The 19,485-nt window shown below is 42.3% G+C and overlaps 3 protein-coding genes across 5 annotated transcripts; 1 reads left to right on the forward strand and 2 right to left on the reverse strand.

Moving 5' to 3' along the window:
• Positions 1-209: 209 nt before the first annotated feature.
• Positions 210-4,023, reverse strand: slc25a51b (solute carrier family 25 member 51b). 2 transcript variants are annotated; one of them, XM_088383930.1, is made up of 2 exons: positions 3,703-4,023; positions 210-2,274 (listed from the first exon to the last, which is right to left on the reverse strand). In XM_088383930.1, exon 2 carries the CDS (start codon positions 2,209-2,211, stop codon positions 1,288-1,290), a length of 924 nt encoding a protein of 307 aa, XP_088240056.1. In that variant the 5' UTR covers positions 2,212-2,274; positions 3,703-4,023; the 3' UTR covers positions 210-1,287. The 2 variants fall into 2 exon arrangements, with proteins under 2 accessions (XP_088240056.1, XP_088240063.1); XM_088383937.1 differs by lacking the exon at positions 3,703-4,023 and adding an exon at positions 3,578-3,702.
• Positions 4,024-4,427: 404 nt separating this feature from the next.
• Positions 4,428-10,442, forward strand: ints10 (integrator complex subunit 10). 2 transcript variants are annotated; one of them, XM_088383838.1, is made up of 18 exons: positions 4,428-4,941; positions 5,177-5,244; positions 5,324-5,427; positions 5,501-5,640; positions 5,736-5,817; positions 6,142-6,282; positions 6,373-6,547; positions 6,841-7,010; positions 7,090-7,229; positions 7,317-7,470; positions 7,738-7,820; positions 7,968-8,123; positions 8,212-8,320; positions 8,398-8,477; positions 8,570-8,732; positions 8,880-8,973; positions 9,326-9,394; positions 9,798-10,442. In XM_088383838.1, the coding sequence occupies exons 1-18, from the start codon at positions 4,813-4,815 to the stop codon at positions 9,952-9,954; spliced, it is 2,214 nt and encodes a 737-aa protein (XP_088239964.1). In that variant the 5' UTR covers positions 4,428-4,812; the 3' UTR covers positions 9,955-10,442. The 2 variants fall into 2 exon arrangements, with proteins under 2 accessions (XP_088239964.1, XP_088239970.1); XM_088383844.1 differs by lacking the exon at positions 9,326-9,394 and having other exon boundaries at positions 4,429-4,941.
• A 618-nt stretch (positions 10,443-11,060) lies between these two features.
• On the reverse strand, positions 11,061-18,983 carry atp1b4 (ATPase Na+/K+ transporting family member beta 4). Its single transcript, XM_088383981.1, has 9 exons — positions 18,819-18,983; positions 18,647-18,718; positions 18,010-18,226; positions 15,638-15,766; positions 13,934-14,038; positions 13,450-13,649; positions 12,942-12,998; positions 12,599-12,691; positions 11,061-12,517 (listed from the first exon to the last, which is right to left on the reverse strand). Exons 2-9 carry the CDS (start codon positions 18,701-18,703, stop codon positions 12,356-12,358), a joined length of 1,020 nt encoding a protein of 339 aa, XP_088240107.1. The 5' UTR covers positions 18,704-18,718; positions 18,819-18,983; the 3' UTR covers positions 11,061-12,355.
• Between the last annotated feature and the right edge of the window lie 502 nt (positions 18,984-19,485).

The raw sequence follows: 19,485 nt of genomic DNA on the forward strand, positions 1-19,485 counted from the left end.
TGATCTTCAGTGTGCAGATTTTTTTTTTTTAAATAGTGCAATATATGACAATGTTGAGGCTACTTTTTTTTAGTTCCACAGAAAAGCTGAAAAAAATGAGACACCAGTTTGACCCCACAAGGAGAAAACTGTCTTTGTGGTTGCCATTTATGGGAATCAAGAAATAAACTGATGACTCAATGTATTCCACAAAAATGACAGCATTCAGATGAACTTGCAACATTTTATTTGGTTGTGAGGAACGACTTGAACTGTTTGTGCTTGAAAGAAAAGCATTCATGTTCATAAAGCCCAACCTTATAAAAGGCAACACTTTGTAGACTGTTGATAATGAAAAGAAGTTCAGAAATAGGCCAAGTGGTCCATTTACATGGCAGCTTGAGCTTTTTGTGCCACTGAACATTTTCTTCTGCTGCCATGATGGTTCTGCGCACCCAAACAGCGCTGCCTGCACGCTTCTCCAGGCGGTCAGGGACGGACGGCTGCATGCTGACTGGCTGCGGCTACTCGAGTGTGAAATGTGAGCCCATTATGTCAACAGATGTTACAGACAGCAGAGGAGAGCAAGCGTGACATAAGGAAGGACATATTCCAAAGTGAGTGCAGAGCCCAAAATAAATGCCAATGACAAATACAAAAATTAAAAAAAAGAAAGAAGGGGCAGTTTTGGAGCTCATTATATTAAATACTTTACTACTAATAAATACAAACACAGCAGCAGCAGCACATAGTCATGATTGTGGGTCTGTGTACGGCTGCTGAGATTTGAAAATGCTAATTAATTGTACTGGCAAGATGGACATGACACGTTTTTTTTTTTAGGCTTACTCCCGTTCAAGTTGCATGTAGCTGAAATAAAGCATTAGGTGAAATAAATTAAAGGGACAATCCTTTAATTCCACATTTCGGACAATTCTCTGGGAGAATTCGGTAATGGTGATGCTGATGTGGACAAATTAGTGCTTGTTCTAATACAAACTAACGAAAATAATGTTCCACAAAACACACACAGCAAGCACAACACTTGAAAGTCCTCAAATCACTTTAGCTTGATACTGTAAACAAAAAAAGGTGCTGGGCTGGAAGTTTTCAACATAGAGGAGAAAACAAGACTTGTTTTTACCCCCATTGGACCCTTGCATACAGTTGAAATCATGTGACAGGTGGATAAAGTCATGCCTCTGGAAGTGCAACGTTATCTCTCTGGAAACATCAGATGATGCCATGTCTCACTTAATTCATATGTTTTCTTCCTCCTGACTCGATCTGCCACGCATTTTTTCTTTTTCATACGAGCTTCAGCAGCAGCTCGTAGGTGGCATTGATGATACCCCAGGAGAGGAGCGAACGGTGGTAATTGAGGTGGGCCCCTCGAAAGAGCATGGCAACGCTCCTGCCACGCTCCCGCCACACCATGAGCAACACCTGCCTGCACGGCTGGAAGGCTCCGCCTACCCGAGACTGAGCCCGCGACTTGACGACGTTTAACGGGTAGAACATGATGCCAAGCGCCGCCCCCAGAACGCCCCCACATACAAAATCGTTAACGAGGTGACTGGCCCGGCTGGTGGCTTCGGGGAGCTGTTCCTTTATGGGTCCTCGCAGGCCGAAGAACAGCACGTTGCTCGGGCCGTTGCGGAGCAATATGGGCACCAGGCCGCGGTAGCACTCCCGGACACCGTACTCGGTCAGAAGTGTCCTGAAGGTGTGGGCCGTGTTGTTGAAGCGTCCGTGGTGCCGGTGGTCCTGAAGGAGCGTCTGCACACGCTCAAAGGGGGCCAGGAAGGCCTCCGTTGTTCCCGCCAATGCAGCGGCGAAGCTTCGCGTGACCAGCTCTGGCACACCGCTGCCGTCGGCACGCTCTAGAAGAACTCGGGAGAAGTCCTCGTACAAGCCGAACATGATCGCCACGGTGGTGCTCTTCTGGAGTAGCGGGGGAAGCAGCCCCCTGTAAAGATTCCTAAGTCCTTCCCTTTGTAGCTGCCGTACCGCATCGAGCGCGAGCACGCCATGCAGCTGCTGGCGGAAGAGAACCTTTTGGATGGGGAAGGTCACCATGATGTTGGTGAAAGCTGCGATGGAGCCACAGAGGTAATGCTTTCCATGAGGTCCTAGAATGGCGCTCAGGGGTCCTGTAGAAAGCAGGGGGTGACCTCTTTTAGCCAAAGAGGCCGATGACGGTGGAGGAGTCTGCGTTGATGGAGAGTCCATGGTGCCAAGGAAGAATCAATGCTCCTTGAGCATCACATTAGAACTGCTCTCATCGACAAACATCTGCCATCAAACAGACACAATGTTTTCAGACAAAAGAGCATAAAAAGATGAAAATTTATACTACACTGCATTTTTCAGGTACTACTTAAAAAAGAATATGTACAAATAGTTAGACTTAACACGGGATTACTTAACACAGGATTTAGCCAATACTTGTAGAGAGAATCAAACTAGCAACCACACACATAGTAGCACGTTACGTGACAGAGCGGAAGCGTTTGCTGCTTGTTTTGACGAGTTGCATTTTATTTTATTTTTTTAAAATATCTGGATACACCCTGGAGATATTTGCCAAGGATGCATAATTCCCATGTTGAAATTCGACAAAAAAAAAAAAAAAAAAAAGCCACATTATCATCATAAGCTCGCATGTTTGGCACTAACTAAACCTTTACCCTGTATTCTCTACTACTGTGGGCAATTTTTCCCTTGCGCCATGTTTGTATTTCAAGGCATTCTACACTGAAACAGGAAATGTACAGTATAGTATAGATGATTCCTGATGTAGACTTACTGGAAGTCGAACCTCAAACTGCCTATCGGTCAATATTAGACTCATTACGAAACTTAGCAGACAGCCGAGTCATGAGCAATGAGAATGTCAATACTAGTTTTTTGGTATGCATGTATGCAATGTGATAGCCCAAGGTCAAAATTCAAAAGTCAAACCCTGCTAAAATGTGTTGGATGTTGGAACAAGACAGCAAGGTAAATGAAGGACATTGCAAGTCCCCAAAATAGTACCCGATATCATAAATGCCAACACATACATGAAACGGGGACAAAGTTATGCACCGGTCCGGATACCGTAGGCGTTACTGAACCAGATTACTCAAACTCTAATTGACACAATTAACAAAATAACTGGAACAACTACTACATACTACAAAAAGCGGATGCTGGACACTTAATTTTCAAACATAATAACTCCATTAACATACATCAAATCTGGTTTGAGTCATGTTGACGCTAAGAGAGCTCGACTTTCGATCGATTGCGAACACGCCCTTTGCTTCCTTGCCGTTTGCCCAGTCATACCAGTTGTCGATCTTGAACAAAAAGAATGCTTCGAGTTGTAAAACATGACAGAAGATATAACGTGAATGTATGTGGGGTGAAAATATGTTCAACCATGGAGGTTAAAGTTCATCAAATGCTGTAGAGCTAGCTAGCATTTTAAACGTATTCGCTTACCATAGCTACACAACCAATATTGCACGAATGAACTATCAAGGTTAATAATTACAAAATATATTGTGAATTACAATCACAGCATGTCAGTTTAGCATGCTAGGTGGCTAACCTGCTAGAATCAAATTGGACAAGGCGCTCTGCATGATGACAGTTGAGCTTGGGGACACTGAACGGACATTGAACGTCAAGAGACAATGCCCGAAGAACCTCAAAGGGCTAAAAACATGTCTTTACCTGTCGTATGGACCAGTCGCTGTCCTGTCCCCCTGACAGGTGGAGAGCAGTCAGCCCACTTTCCTGCAGAGGAAATAGGCCACCGGCCTAGGTCGTGTCTGCAGCCCCACTAACAGGTCTCTCTTCTTCTCTCTGAATTGTGTACGCTGTCATGACAATTACATTGCGCTCTTGCCATCTAGTAGATAGATTTGTAACTTTAACGTTCTCCGTTGTAAGATTGTATTTAGTATTTATGGTTTCGTTGTTGATGATGACACTTATTATAGTTCCACAATAAAAGGATAATTGGAGTTTAAAATGAAATCTCATCTGCGAGTAGAAAGAAATAAAAGCAGACCTGCATCGTGTGGCTTTCACCGTTAGATGTCACTAACACATATTCAAGCGGCACATACGGCTATAAACAACCGCACAAAACTGCAAACCCGCATACATTCAGACAAACATGACCAATCATTGTCGCTTTTTACGGTTTCCACTTTAGGAGGATATTGGCAATTCACTTCCTTTCTTCTCATGAGTTTGTACTGTCACAAAATTAGGATTGCGATTATTTTATTTCAACCACCTAACTTCATGATCACTTAATAAAATATTTTACCTAGCCGTCAGAAGTACATATTTATTTTGTGTGATCCAAAGTGGCGTTAATTAGATAGAATTATTCTGAATATGAAGACTGCTCCATTTGTTTATTTTTACGGTATTTATCGATGACGGCCGAACGTAAAGTAGGGTTTTACGACAGTCATGTGACGTCAGCAGCAAACCTTAAAATAAACGACGAGTGGGGATCATTTCAAGTTAACATTAGTTGATCGTCTCTTTTACAATGCGTGTAACGTCACACGCAACCGCATGCATGTTAGCTGTTATCGATAGGTGCAAATTGGAGTACAAATTAAACTAGCCAATTGATAACCCTGTATACTAGCTTGATGATGCTAGCGTTAGCCTCACAGCTTGCTTATGATTTATTTCAATCTTACTAATGTAATTTGCACGAATTGGATGAGACAAGAGTTCAGTTTGCCAGAGCCGCACTGCAACTAGAGCTGCACTTAGAGCTAATTTCTCGCCATCAATAAAGATCAAATTTCATCACAAATGTCAGCGCAAAAAGACTGCGAGTTTTTGGTCAAAAGAGCTCGCGAGCTCGTTCCTGATGACCCCTGTGCGGCTAAAGCCTGGCTCATAACTGCCAGGACGCTTTACCCTGCCGACTTCAACATACAGGTAAATGTCTCACACATCTGTGTCTTTTCTTATTGATGCAAAACAAGGGCATTGTCACAGTAACACCATGCTTTTTGGTTGTTCTAGTCATTGGATACACACTTGTATAAATGAAAGAAACCAGCCTTTGTTTGATTCAAGCAAACTTCCAAGTTCACTTCACCACTGTCAACCCTGTTAAATGCTAACTTGTACAAAGTGTACACTAAGACTCAACCCTAATTTTCCTCCACAGTATGAAATGTACATCATTGAACGCAATGCAGAAAGGACATCCTGTGCAGGGAGATTGCTGTATGACATGTGAGTTTTAGTCTACTTGCCCAGCGAGTCATGTCTTGGGGCCGTAACACAATTTAAAGATATTCTGTCCATCCTTTAGGTTTTTAAATTTCCCAGATCAACCCATTGTGTGGCGGGAGATCAGTGTCATCACCGCAGCTCTGCGCAGTGACGCTCAGGACAAACATTCACAGTTCCTTCGAGGTGAGAGAAGTGTGCATTGTAAGGATTGAGCGTTTAAAGTCTATTTTGACGGGTATGTTTTTGTCTTCATCAGGGCTTTTTGAAACACTGCCTGGTCGCATACAGTGTGAGATGTTGCTGAAGGCAACAGAGCAGTGCTTCAACACTTTGGAGAAGGCTGAGATGCTGTTGCTCCTACTGAAACGCTTTCCAGAGTCTGTGGTCCAACACGGAGTACGTGTCATAACAACACAGTTAAAAAAAAAAAGTGGGGTAATCGATTTGATGATGTGAGGAAAAATGATAGACTCATCCTTTTGTGTAAATAGGTGAGTCTAGGTGAGACACTGTTGGAGGCAGAGACATCTGAGAAAGTGGACTCACCCATCAACTGCTTCAGGAAACTTTTTGGTAATGCTTGCTGTTATTTTCTTGTGTTAAAATCCATGTGCAGCGAGTGGCACTTGTTAAATAAACTTGAATACTAGACACTTTTTCACTTCGAAGAAACAATATGAAGTAGTATTTCCAAGTAGGCGTAATCCGAAGGCAATTTAAGTCTCAAAATCGCAAACACGTGATAACCTACGTTTTTAGCTGTCACGCAATAGAACTTGCCTTTAACTATGACGACAATTTGACCTTAGTGCTGAACAAATGTTTTGAGACACCACTGAAGTCCTAATTGCCTTTTAACTGCAAGTCTGCCTCCTGACACTTGACTTTGTGTTGCAGTGTGTGACGTCCTTCCTTTGGTTCTAAACAACATGGACATGCGTCTGCCAGCCAGCTTGATGCAGAAATACATCCTGAAAGCTGCTGAGTTTTACATCGGTTACGTCACCCGAGGACCATCACCCGACGGACAGATAAATGGTGTAGTAGATCAGTCTGCTTGTTCTTGACTGTTCACTTGGTGTCATTAATTCTGACAGTGGTGACATTGCCTTTTCTGCTCTCTGTTAGCGTCTCAAGAAGGTGGTCCTCTAAAGTCCCCTGGTGTCTCCCGTGGCTCCCAGCGCTATGTTATCGACGGCCTGTCGGAAAAATCTTCAGTGGTTGCCGAACCTTGGGAGAGGCTGTTGGACCTCCTTGCCATCGTTGGCGCTCGATGTGAGTGGCAGGGAGACAAAGGACAGAGGTAGGCGATCTTTTGAGGCCTCTGTTTACCTGTAGAAATGATCAGACCTCATGCTCGTTACTCGCATAGTTTTTCCAAATTGCAGCGTGGTAGGCACTTTGACCTTGTCCAGTCAATCAAAAAAACGAGAAACGTCTGTAGTGTATACTAGTATATATTGATCACTTTGAAGGACTTGCCCATTGATGCAGAGAAAACAAATGACAGCGATTCGTGGTGCATCATGCTGCAAGCTGTGATTATATTTTTACGTGTCTGTATGTGAGTGCTTTTAATGTACCTTTATTTTGTAGGAGTTATATTGACTTACTTCAGAGAGTAAAGGAGCTGTGTCGCTACTTACCGGGCCTGGAGGGTGACACGAGAGCCCGCTGCTGCAGCCAGGTGGTTATCTGCACCGCCCTTGTCCTCTTCCGCAACGCCTTCCTCTACGTCTCGACTGTCCAGCCAGCGCTGTTCCAAGGTTGGTCTTCAAGCACAAACACCGGACTCACCATGTGAAACTGTTTGAAACCAGATGATCTGTTGGTTTTATTTATCAGGTGTGAATACGCTCAACTTGGGGCCGTGGATTCTAGTAGAGGATTTTAGCTCGGTGTACACTGATGTGGATGTGGAGAGAGTCACAGTCAAACACTCACACAAAAAGCGCAAAATGGCTGATGGCAGGGAGAAGACCATTGTGAGTGAAACACAAACATGGACTAATGAGTTTGTTTTAACACGATTGACCGCGTCCTCGTGTGCGCATGTGTTGCTGTTATTCCAGAGCTCCGATGATGAGGAAGGCTTGGGGAAGGTGCGTGGCCGACACATCTTAGTGAACAAGACTGAGATGCCCAACTGGTCAGAGACCCTCGAGGGCTTTTATACAGCGAGGGAAAGCTGGGACATTCTACACTCCCACGACAGCCTTGAAACTGGTAATCACCTCCTGCTCTTCTTCCATTTCAATGAAATTATTGCTTGGCGTCAGCTTGTGGAATCTCGGTCTCGAAGCACAAAGTTGAAATGCGTTGAGGAGAATCTTTGAGAGTAAAGTAGTGTAGCATCTACAGACCGTTATAAGGCTTTTGGGGGCTCAAGGGATGTCACTTGTGGATTACGCTATTTGTGTGGGAAGGATTTCAATTTTGAATGATGTTGTCAGCATGTATATTTAACTGCACTTTATTTTGTTCTTTTTACAGAGTTCAAAAAGATTTGTGCTTCTTGGAAGACCGACAGCTGGCTGTGGTTCCGCATTTTCCTCACCGACATGATCATATACCAGGCAAGAAACAATTTCATAGAACAGAACAATACTGACCCGAGTCGACCAGAATGGAAACCAACACAAAAATCTTTTACAAATAATGATTTGGCAACATTTTTGCCACCGTCTCTCTGCACAAGTTAGTGTTCACCCTGTGTTTTTCAGGGACAGTACCGTAAGGCCCTGTCGAGCTTGCACCAAATGGCCGCCGTGCAGCCGCCTCAGTCGGGTCAACAGAGTCCCTTGGGTCAGACCAGTCTGGAGCACCACCGGGCCCTCATACAACAGGCCTCCTGCCACTACGCACTGGGAGAATACAGGGTAAGTAACAAACTTGCTTGGCTCGTTTAATATAAGTTGTCCAAGCTGCCTGAAGGTAGATGTGATCATTTGTTGTTGTTTTTTTTAGATGGCCTGTGAGAAGCTTCTTGATGTTGTCAGCGGAGTGGTACCGCCAAACCATGAACCAACAAAGACCCCTGAAGATCAGACGAGAGTTAAGACCAAAATGAAGAAAAGTAAGCTAATTGTTTTTTTGTTTTGTTTTTTACCAATAACCTAATCATATAAATGATAATGAATTTCTCCAAACTAGGTCATGACCTGAGATTGCTCCCATGCACCAGCAATGCTATATTACCTTTCTGCCTCCAGCTGATGTTGGCCTGCTTCAAGGTGCTGCATGTCCACGTTGTGCAGTTGTAGACGTGCGCAATGCAGTCACGTGCTAACCTCTGAGTCACCATTTCCTTCTTTTGGCCACGTAGACGCGAGCCTTCACGGACAACCGAGACGACCTGTTGTTGGGTCACGTGGTGGTCCTCCTGCAGTACGACTGGCCACAGGGCGAGATGCTCTTCCTAAAAGCTGTGGATAAGATCTGTCTGCAAGGCGCTTTCCAGTATGAGAATTTCTTCAACTATGTCACCAGTATCCTGCCAAAGTTCTCTTCTAGGCTTACTGACTTTTTATTTGCAACCTGATAGATAAACATATTGACCATTTCATCAAAAGGGAAAATCAGAAGAGCACTCTTGTATTGGATGTTAGCCTCCTTGAGCTCACATCCATTGTCAGACATCGACATGCTGGAGGAGTTTGCATACCTGCGTACCCCTGACGGAGGGAGGATCCAACTGGAGCTGCTGCCCAATCAGGGGATGCTGATTAAGTAAGCGTCTCACACCCAATTGGTCGGCATCCGGTCCGACATACCCCAGGTTTTGGGGGGGTGCAGTTTAAAGAGAAGGTCAACTTGATGATGAGCCTGACGGGGACCTTAGCTGAAAATAAGCCATCATAGGAGCGGGCTTGAAAAAGAGAAGGGTTCTACAGTCTCTCACAAAGTCAATACACCCCTTACATTTTTGTAAATATACTTTTTTAATGGGACAACACAGAAGAGGCTACAATGGAAAGTAGTCAGCATAGATTTACTGTCCCATCGAAATAACAGCTCATAGCCATCAATGTCTAAACCGCTGGCCGCACTGACCGAGTGTTTGAATGTTGCTGTCCCTCAGGAACCCTAGGCCCGCCCTGGGTTTGGAGTTAAACACTCTTCTGCTACAAGGGGTTCAGACGATGGACAGGTACCCCGGGCCCCTCCCCATCCCTCCCCTCCAGCACCAGTCACCATTCATTCCCAACTCCAAGGCCTGTCATCCACTCCAACCCCCTCCCCCCTCCCTCCCTCCCAGATTTTTATTTGGGCCAGTCATTTAAGAACAAGTCGTCGTCGCCGTTTGGTTGATTTGAGCCATCGCTCGTCTTTCTGTGGTCATCACCAATGTTAGTTGAGATGATGTCGTTCTTGTTGTACGGTTAGTTTCTTTTGGCCTTTTCACAGCACTTGGTCTCATTTCATTTGTGCTTATATTCCATACGTATTGTTGAATGATCGCTAGTTGTCGAACCATGTATGATTGATGCGTGTGGTGTTCAAACACGGGTCTCTAAACGCAGTGACTGTTTTATCTGTGTTCTCATGTGTAGACACCACACAGTGACGAGAGGGATCACCAAAGGAGTGAAGGAGGATTTCCGTCTGGCTATGGAAAGGCAAGTGTCACGCTGTGGGGAGAACCTGCTCAATGTGCTGCACCGTTTCTGTATCAACGAGAAAATCATCATTGTCCAGTCTCTCCCTTGACACTTTTAAATGTTCTCAAAAAGGACCTTAGAATAATTTTTTCCCCCCTTTTTAAACATTACAATGTGGAACCAAGACTTTATTGTTACCTCCCTTTTAGTTTTTGGTTCAATATTTCAAGTGTTTTCAGTGTGATGTGATATTTTTGATATTTGATAAAATAATTTATATTTTTAGTTATGAGAAAAGTTTAAATAGTTATTCTCTTCTGGTGCATGACCACTACGAACATTTGACGCAGAATGGGAGCAGCTATGAAAGTGCTAAAAAGGTTGGGAACGTCCATGGAAAGCCATGATGACATCCATCCATCCAAATACTTGTAAATACCTTCCTGACATTGCCAATCAAACTGAGCCACATAAGTACAGAGTTTTGGAGCTCCTGAGATTGTGCAAGTGGACAGGACTACTTGGGTTCTACTTTGTTATTTTTGTTTTAGTGTATTTTAGGTTTGCCATGAATTGTAAATAAAGCAGCTGACAGTCCCAGGGTGTCTGATCTTGAATTAGTTTTAAATGGGGGAAAAAATAGACATTCTGTTGACAAAAAGAAATGTGTAGTCATTATATAATGAATGACATGTGACCATGAATGCCATTTTTTTGGGGCTGTGCAATTAATCGGGATTCAATTACAATTGTGGGTATTTCGCTCCACGATTACAAAACTGGCATAATTGCAAAAAAAAAAAGGTTTTTGTATTGAACTGTTAAAAAAATATATATTACTAATATACATTCATATCCAGTGCACTGTTTAGGAAACCATACTTACATTTATATATTTTCACCTTTTTTACTTTAAAATAACCAATTTTTTAAATGATGTTTAGTCCAAAAGGAATAATGTTTCAAAGAAATGATTTAATATTTTTTAACATTTTCTTGTTTTGCACCAAAAATGAAATGCTTTGAATAATTGTGATTCCAATTAAAACCAAAATATTTAATTGTGATTTTTTTCCCCCCTCATAATTGTAGGACAGAAATGATCAAGAATTAATACTAAAATGTTTACCCGCCGCTCTATTGGGGTGAGAAGGTTGGCGCAGGACTTTTGTCCATGTAGCTCTCTTGTGACATAATAAAAGATCAACACTTACATATTTTTACCAAATAGTGGGATTTATTGACAAAACACACAGATAGATCAAACATTTCTTCAGTTGGACAAAAGGAGTTAAAGAACCAATCAACCACTTGTTAATGACTACAAAAAGTATGCCCTCCTCCCAGTGGCAGTCTGAGCTTAAATGGCACCCTATCCAATTCCTGCAAACATCATTACAACCTTTAAGATGTCAAGATTTTCTTAAACAGTTAAACCAGGCCCCCCTGCATAAAGAAATGTAAATTCCCCATATAATGCTCACCAGTGTTTATCAGGTCATGCCTTTACACGATGGATACTATTTCTGGTAATACATTTTATTTTTGGCATTGTCGCCCTAAGCAATGCAGCCCTGTGTGGCCGCACGTGTTGCCAGAAAACCGCCACTGCCTCCTCCGTTCATTTTCATTTCACAGGCAAAATTAACAGTACAACTCGTCGTACAACTGCTATCGGAATAAATAGGCTACAACATTGACACAGTTTAGTAGCACATTTGGAGCAGGATAATCTTTAAAAAAGTATTTTAAATCAGTCTAAGGTTATCTTAAATTGTTTGTTCACTTATACTTGTAACTTTCAAAAGCAAGTTTTCTATAATAGACTAGTATTCACAAAAAGTAATTAATATTGGACTTTCATGTTGAATTCCAAAATTAACCAAAAACTCACAATAAACTTTAGTTACACTTAATTTGAACAACATCTTTGAATACACGTGTAAATGCACAATTACTGCCCTCTGGCAAAAAGCCCAATGGCAAAAGTCATACCAGGCGTGCATAAGTTTAGAGACGATCACCTGTAATTGTTATGGATAGGTTTCTCCTGAAATTTCTCCAGAAGGTTGACTATCTCGAACCCTTTTGTGAGTATGTACATAGGAATCAAGATAAGTGATGTGTGACGTATAAGTAATTTTTTTTTCAGTCTTTTATTGTGTGAGTACAGTGCAAGACTTGTTTTCATTGCACAAGATTCCTTAAAATATGCATGTTTAAAAAAAAAAAAAATACTACAAGCACAAATAATTAGTATGGTCTCACCAAAACATTTTAAGAACAACAAAAATCTGCATATTCTATATGCTCCTACAATGGTTCTACAGAGCATTACTGGTTTCATTCTAAATTGGATTTGCATAGACAAGGAAAACATATCCAGGGGATGTTTAGTTAGATTAATCTGATCTCATGAGGAAATTCATGCCATTGTGCTTGTGGTGTCTTGTTTGTGGGCATCATGTCAAATAATGAGTATTTATAGTGTGATGAGCTTCCTGCGGGTCCTACGCGCCAACGTCCAAGAAGAAGGTGACACTCCCAAGGTGGCGATCGGTGGGCGAGTCGTTGATGATCCCCTTTCCGTTCAGTTTACACTGCACTTGGATGTGAGTGTCGTACTGAACTCCCGAGAAGCGCACGGCCACCACTGGAGATGAGTAGTTCACCTGATGGACCAGACATCGAGACATATAGTTTTGGCTTTTTTTTTTTTTTTTTACATTGATTTGTCGGGAATTTGCACTTACATGTCGTTGTTTCCCGTAGTAAGGGTAGTACTTAAGATCAAAAATACTCTTTGGGAAAAACTGAATTTCTCCCAAGGCATCTGGTGGTCCTCTCTGGAAGAAATAATAATAATAATTGCAGTTTCCTTTCTTTCTCATTTTTCTTCCTGCACAGTTTGAAAACGAACCAAAATAGTAAGATCTCTCAAATCTGGTTGGTTAAACGTAATACAGGATCAATGGTATATTGGTCCTGCAACATATTAATCGAATTTTCGTTATTTAATTTTGTTGTATAGAGGTTCCACATAATCACATACCTCTCAAGATATATAACATATATAAAACAGGGATATTTATCTACCTTGACTCCACAAGTCACATTGACTGGTTTCCCTTGTCCAGGCAGATATCCAAGAATCTAGAAGACAACATATTTCATTTTATGATGCTTTTTTTAAATTTATTTTTAAAGCAGATGTATTAGAAATATTACAGTGTTTGTGGATCACAATTTGTGGCATTTTTACAGTTTAAACTAATAATTCAGGCAATTAGCAACTTTTTGAGGGGGATGTCAGTTACTTACATTTAGCTTTTCGCTGCAAAAGCAATAGCAAAAATCTGCGAGTAATTGATGTCTCGAGCCCCACAAAGATTTGTAATTGCCTTAAGATGTCACAAAATTGTCACAAGAGTGACTCTTGTCTGCATTGGCTTACTTTAACATCCAGTAGTTCCTTGGCTCCAAGGTGCCACAAGATGGCAACTTACAACTGAGGGGTTAGCTTTTGGAATTTTCAATGTAACGTGTTAAGAAAAGATAAGCGTGTCGTACCACCTTCAAAAATTCCAACTCTTTCCTGCCTTACCCTGTTCATTCGGAGAAGGATGCACGGCCTCCCCTGCGAGTACCCGTAATGGGGGTCCTGCAGACCTGAGCACTCCCCCAGCCAGGACCTCTTGAACTGGCACGCCTTCCTTTCAGCGTCCTCTTCCAAGTCCTCCTGCATGAAGTACCTTTCCTGTGTGCAGCGGATGTTCTTCCTGTCCTGCGCGCCATCGTTGTAGGCTAAGGGGGGTGAAATACGGGGATTGGGGCTTGGATAAATCTTCCCAATAGCTCTTCCCTGCCAAGGCCTCTGATTAAGGCAGTGTGAATGAATAAAAGGGAAGTGTATGGGGGACAAAACACATGCACACAAAGACACACACACACACACACACACACACACACAAAGGCTTCCCTTCCCAGCATGCAATGCAGGAGCGAAAGAGAAATCAGGACAAAGGTACTGATGAGGCTCACCGAACTCAGTTAAACCCATCCGAGCCCCTCGAGTGGCGCAAACTCACGTCGTAGGTGTTCATCCATAGAGCGGGCGTAGCGCTTCCACGATTTGCGGTCAGAGGCGTTGAAGGTGATTTCGTGACCTTCCAGGTGTGGCGCCATGGTCATACCTGCCAGTGGAGACCCACAGACAGTCAACTGTGACGAGACCCGAGGGGGCATCCACAGGCAGAAGGAGCGACTTTATAGATGGGGTGGGAACCGAGCTAACTTAAGTTCTCAAACTTTTTACAGCGAGTCATCAAAAAAAAAAAAAAATCCACTTTCCAACTACCACTTTTGTGCCCAACATTAACGTAATGTGAAAGGCCTGAGAATTCATTAAAAAAACGTTTTGTCCGCCCTTGAAGGCATATTTATTGTAAGGGATTGTATGTATGACTATGCACTGACTGCACTTAATAAAGGGAGAAAAAAATAAGGTAATTTGATTTGATTAATAAAAATAAATCACTCCTTTATGTTAAAAAACAGCACTTTCAAAGACATTTTTTTAAAACAAAAAATTAAGTTTAAGTCAACCGTTTCACCTTAAAAGTTACATACAACTGAACTATAAAAAATTATTATTAAAAATTAATTATTAAAAAAATTTACTTGAAAAATAAAAATTGTGATGTACTATATTTTTCTTTCAAACAAATTGCATACAGAGCCACAGGCCTTATTTTAATGTTTGGTTTAATTGTATATTTTAAATGTAAAATTTATCTGGATTTAATTCACTGATTCTTTTGCATACCACTAGTGCTACTCCGCCTTGAAGCAGTGGCCCTCCCTTATTTTTTTTCATGTAAAACAATATTTTGACGGACATGTTTAGAAACGAACTAAATCAAATGTTTAGCAATTCAACTCAGCAAGCTGAAAAAAGCAAGACAATGTCACGCAATATGTGTTATATAATTTTGTTGAGGACCTTGAAAATGGGTTTTGGGGGACAGTCTCCTGATAATGTGTAGTTCTTATAATAGTTATTTTAATAATATGATTTTTTTTTTCAAAACACAATGAGGATCAAGAAGTATAGCACAATTTTAGCAACTTCACCTGAGGGGGAGAATATTTCAGACAGTGTAGGCCAGACTCTGGCCGACATGTGAAAGTGACTGTAGATCTTTGCTTAGACTTGCTGATCTGTCATGAGTGGAGAAAATCACAGTGGGGGCAGCTCTTATGTAAATTTGCCCCGCTGTTATGCAACGAGCAAAACGTGGCACAAGCAAATTTTCAGAAGTAGTTGGGTTCAAGATTTACTCGTGTTTAAATCACATTTGGCGGGTAGGCAAGTAATTAAACAGTCATTTTTCTCTAAGATGTCTCCTTTACGAGACATTGACGTCAACTTATTATTTTTTTTACAGTATTACATTTTATAAGGTTCACTACATTTTACAATTCCATGTCAATTTATTCTGTTAAAACAACTTTTTTGTCATTAAATTCAAGTCAATATAATAAAATGACCGTTACTGATGATAAATTGTTACTCAAACTGTTGCCCGTTGTCTTTTTTTGCCAACACATGAAAGCCAATTGTTTTATTGTGTATGTCTCAGTCAAGACTGTAAGACTAAACACGTTTGACCCTGCAAGTAACTAATTTTAGTGCCATTGCATTCCAATTATTCCTGGCTTCTTCAAACAAATTTGACTCGAGGTCCCTATGATGTTCCAATGACATGTGTAGGGTGTGGGGATCTGTTTACCTGGTGGCATTACTCTGTCGTTATAGGTGGGATGGTAGGGACTAATAGACCACATGAGGCAAAATATACAGCCGCCAAACATGGCCGCCAGGAAGGTATAAAGTGCAGCATAGAAGAGAAGGATGAGGCCTAAAATGGGAGAGAAAAGAGCTATTAGAAGAACTCATGGGAACTCATGAGACTTGAGTAGTACTTACAGTAATAATACGGAACTATACTGGGTCTATACAAAAACATATACACATTTGGAGTAAAATCATTTGGAATGACCCAATGTGCATTTATGAAAATTAATACACTTGGTCAGTGATTTTGTTTTACAAAAAGACTGTGCCACTTTCAATGAAAACCACTTGTGCCTCTTTAAAGCCAATTGATTTCCCATCAAAAATTGTCTGGTCTGAATTTTAAAATCCAAGCACTGATCTGTATTAAATATAATATACACACTTAAATCTTAGAACGCAAGAATATCACAGATTTACATCAGTGCCAAATAAAGGGATTTCTAGATTTTGTGATAATTTTGGCCTATGGGTTTGTTGATATTACTTTTTACATTTTATCTCCTATTTTAGTTAAAAAATGGAGCAAACATAAACATGACATGTTAGGTTTGTTAGCTTTTCTGACTAAGCTGGAATAACTGACATTTTGCTTTGGGGGCACGTTCCACAGGTTGGACAATATAGTTGCAGCTATGCCTCGTGTCCCCTGAGTCCACAAAGGCCTTTCTGTTTGAGCCCAGTGAGAATTCTTCCAGCTGTCTTTTCACTGAGGAACACAGTGAACCTCCGGTTGACATCGTAGTGAAGGTCCTTTGCAGCCATGGAGGCCCGGCCAGCTCCAAGGAGCACCAATCAGCCTGCTCTGGTATTGTATGGACGCGCTTCCTCACTCGCTCATTCTTCCCTGGGATACGTGGGCCCCCGTCCCTCCTTAGGGCTGCACTCATTGACAAGATGGCTGCGGCGAGCTGTGCGTGAGCTGCAGCATCCAGCAGAGCTTTATTTGGATTTGATCTCGATTTAAATTAAATTTTTCTTGACAAATGTCCATCGCAAACTGTGGAGAGGATGTGTATGTGTTGGCTTGCACCAAGGGGGATGTGCGTCCATGACAAGTTCATTGTAAAGGGGTCGCTGCAGCTTTGGGAAAGAGGATGTGGAGAGCATGTTAAGATGTGCTTGGAATGTGATTTCTGGCTAACGCGAGGCCTGGAGCGCCGCGCTCCCACTGGGACCCCGTCCCCAGGCGGGCTGTTTTGCTCGGGAATTGTCCGTGCACCTATGTAAACACCAGTGACACACACACTAGATTGCAGGAAGTGTTCAAGTTCTCCCAAAAGCATTTTTAAAGTATGAGTGGGCAACCTAGGGAGCGTGGGCCATATACGGTTTGCAAGCGCATTTGATACAATTTGAAAAACAGAGAAAAGCTCAATGGAACTGCATTCTTCTACCGTGCTGCTGCATTTAACGCACAAATCTTCGTGATGCACAACCTAAGGCCCCATTCACAAGAAGACAAAATGGGCTGCTTTTGTTTTGATTTTGCCTCGTCTCGACCACAGATATTGAACTCCTGACTATCCAATGGCTTATACGATTATTTGTTGGTTTGAGGTGTTTTAAGAGTGGATTTGTCCCGATAATAGCGTCAGAAATGTTGAATATTTATATGTGGCTAATCAAAGAAGTACCCTGACGAACAAAGAAGAATGTGGAAAATCGCACTGGATGTCTTTTTCTTTCTTTTTTTTTTTTTTTTTTCTTTTTTTAATAAAAGTCGACAATAGTTTCCAAAGCACGTGTGTTCTCGCTGACAAAGCCATTTTACAACACCACCACCTCCGGTCCTCTACGGAATCACTCGGGTACCATAGCCCGAAGCGTCTGCTCGTCTTTGTGTTTGTGAAATCACGTATGAGATTTTCAGTCTTCACGAGCGGGTGGTCTGTCACTAAGTCTTTTAAAATTGTAAAAATCCTTCTGTTGGTAGCAGGCCTAAATTACACTTTGCAAAACCAATCTATTTGTCTATGTGTATTTTATTATGCTTCTATATTTTACTCTAGAGTGCTATTTTCCTTGACTAAAAACATCTAACAGAAAATAATGGTGTTGTAAGGTGGCTGCAACAGATTAATGACGTTTCAATTTATTTTAATGACTAAACCTAATTAAAGCGGGAAGTCACTATATGAAAATTTATAGACTGGCATGAGGTTTGTTCCTAATTTCATGGCCTTGAATCAGATGACATTTACTAGACATCACGTATTTGCCTCATCACAGCTGTTTTATCCGCGAGCCCATCCAAAATGCAACAATCCCAAGACCCAGCAAAGCTTTCCCCTTGCGTCAACTCACTCCAGCTCTTTCCCGAGCGGCCCATGAACTCCTTGGTCTCGGCATTCCACAGGTAGGTCTTCACGTCGCTGATCTTCTGGTGCAGCGTCCTCCTGGGCAAGGGCCGACGCTTCCACCTCTCGAAGTTGAGGTCCTCCTGCTCCAGAGGCCGGTGCTCGGCCAGCTCCTCCTGCTCCTCCTCCAGCTCTTGGCCGTGTTTGAGGATCACCTTGGCAGGCTGACGGAGAGAAGGGGAGAAAAGGCGCTCAACGCACATGTCCAACTTTGTCAAAAGTAATTTTTTTTTTTCGGGGGAAAAGGACAGACATTTAGGCCGACCCTTCACTTGGCTGCATATTCATGATGTGGTCCTGTCTCCTGTCTCCTTGTTTAAGCGGATCATAAGATCCCGCTGGTGACCTTCGCGGCCCCGCATCGCAAGAGACGACCTCCCTTGGAGCGGACCCTCCTGCTTGCATGCGGCAGCTCATGTCCAGATGTTTGGACTCGCAGACCCCAGGGGGACACGCAAGTACAGTAAGCATCCCAAAAGAGAGTCCCCCCACACTCTCCACATAACTAGATATGATTTGAGTACCCCACAGTCCGTGTTAATTCTAAAATGAACTTTTTTATTTTATTCCGTTTGAGCACTTACTGGACTTTTTGGGAGCGGGATTTCCTCAGCTCCTCCTTCTGTGGAACTGGGCTCCATCTTTTCAGCAAGCACCTACACATCATTAGACATTTTTTTTGAAAATGTTACAATAAATCTGGAAATGAATCAAAAGCCTGACCAAGTGAAAATCGACAGGAAAAAAATCACTTACCTAGAGTTTCTGCAGTAGAAAAGAGTCTTTATAAAATGCAGAATGTTAAAAAAAATTGCTTTTTGTCAAAAGTTTTTGAGGGGTTTCATTAGAACGCTTGAGGCTGAGGTGTGGAGAGCCTCCTTCATCTAAACGCCCAACATAGTGAATGAAGTCAGGAACTGAGAAACATGGGGGGTGGGATACTAAAGTGCTTTTTTTTTTTTTTTTTTTTTGGTGGGGCTCAAGGAACGTTTTGGCAACGGCCGAAAGCTCGGCGCTGCATTCTGCACACGCACACCGTTGCTCATTGTCTGCTAAGCTGAGCTAAAGCAAAGCGTGAATACAATATTTATAGCTTGCTACCACACAAGGGACACAACCAATCATTTCCCTCATGCCTCAGTCATGTACCTGTTCAAAAAAACCCCGCTGCGCTGTAGCCTATCGAGTTTTGCACTGTTTTATTTAATGTTTCCAAGCATTGAGAGCAGCATAATTAATGACACAGTGACATGCGCTGGCACATGCATTCTGCATCTAACAGAGCCTCTTTGCAGGCGTTCAACATAAACTCCTCAAGTTCAAGGAGTCCTCTCCCCCCTCAACTCCCCTCCTACCACCACACTAAGCCATCTGCACAACAGTCACGTAGCACCACTGTGTTAGCCCGGGTGCAAGTGGGAGA

The sequence above is a fragment of the Syngnathus floridae genome, chromosome 1 (assembly GCF_059516105.1).
Source record: "Syngnathus floridae isolate MCC-2025c chromosome 1, RoL_Sflo_1.0, whole genome shotgun sequence".
Taxonomy (NCBI): domain Eukaryota; kingdom Metazoa; phylum Chordata; class Actinopteri; order Syngnathiformes; family Syngnathidae; genus Syngnathus; species Syngnathus floridae.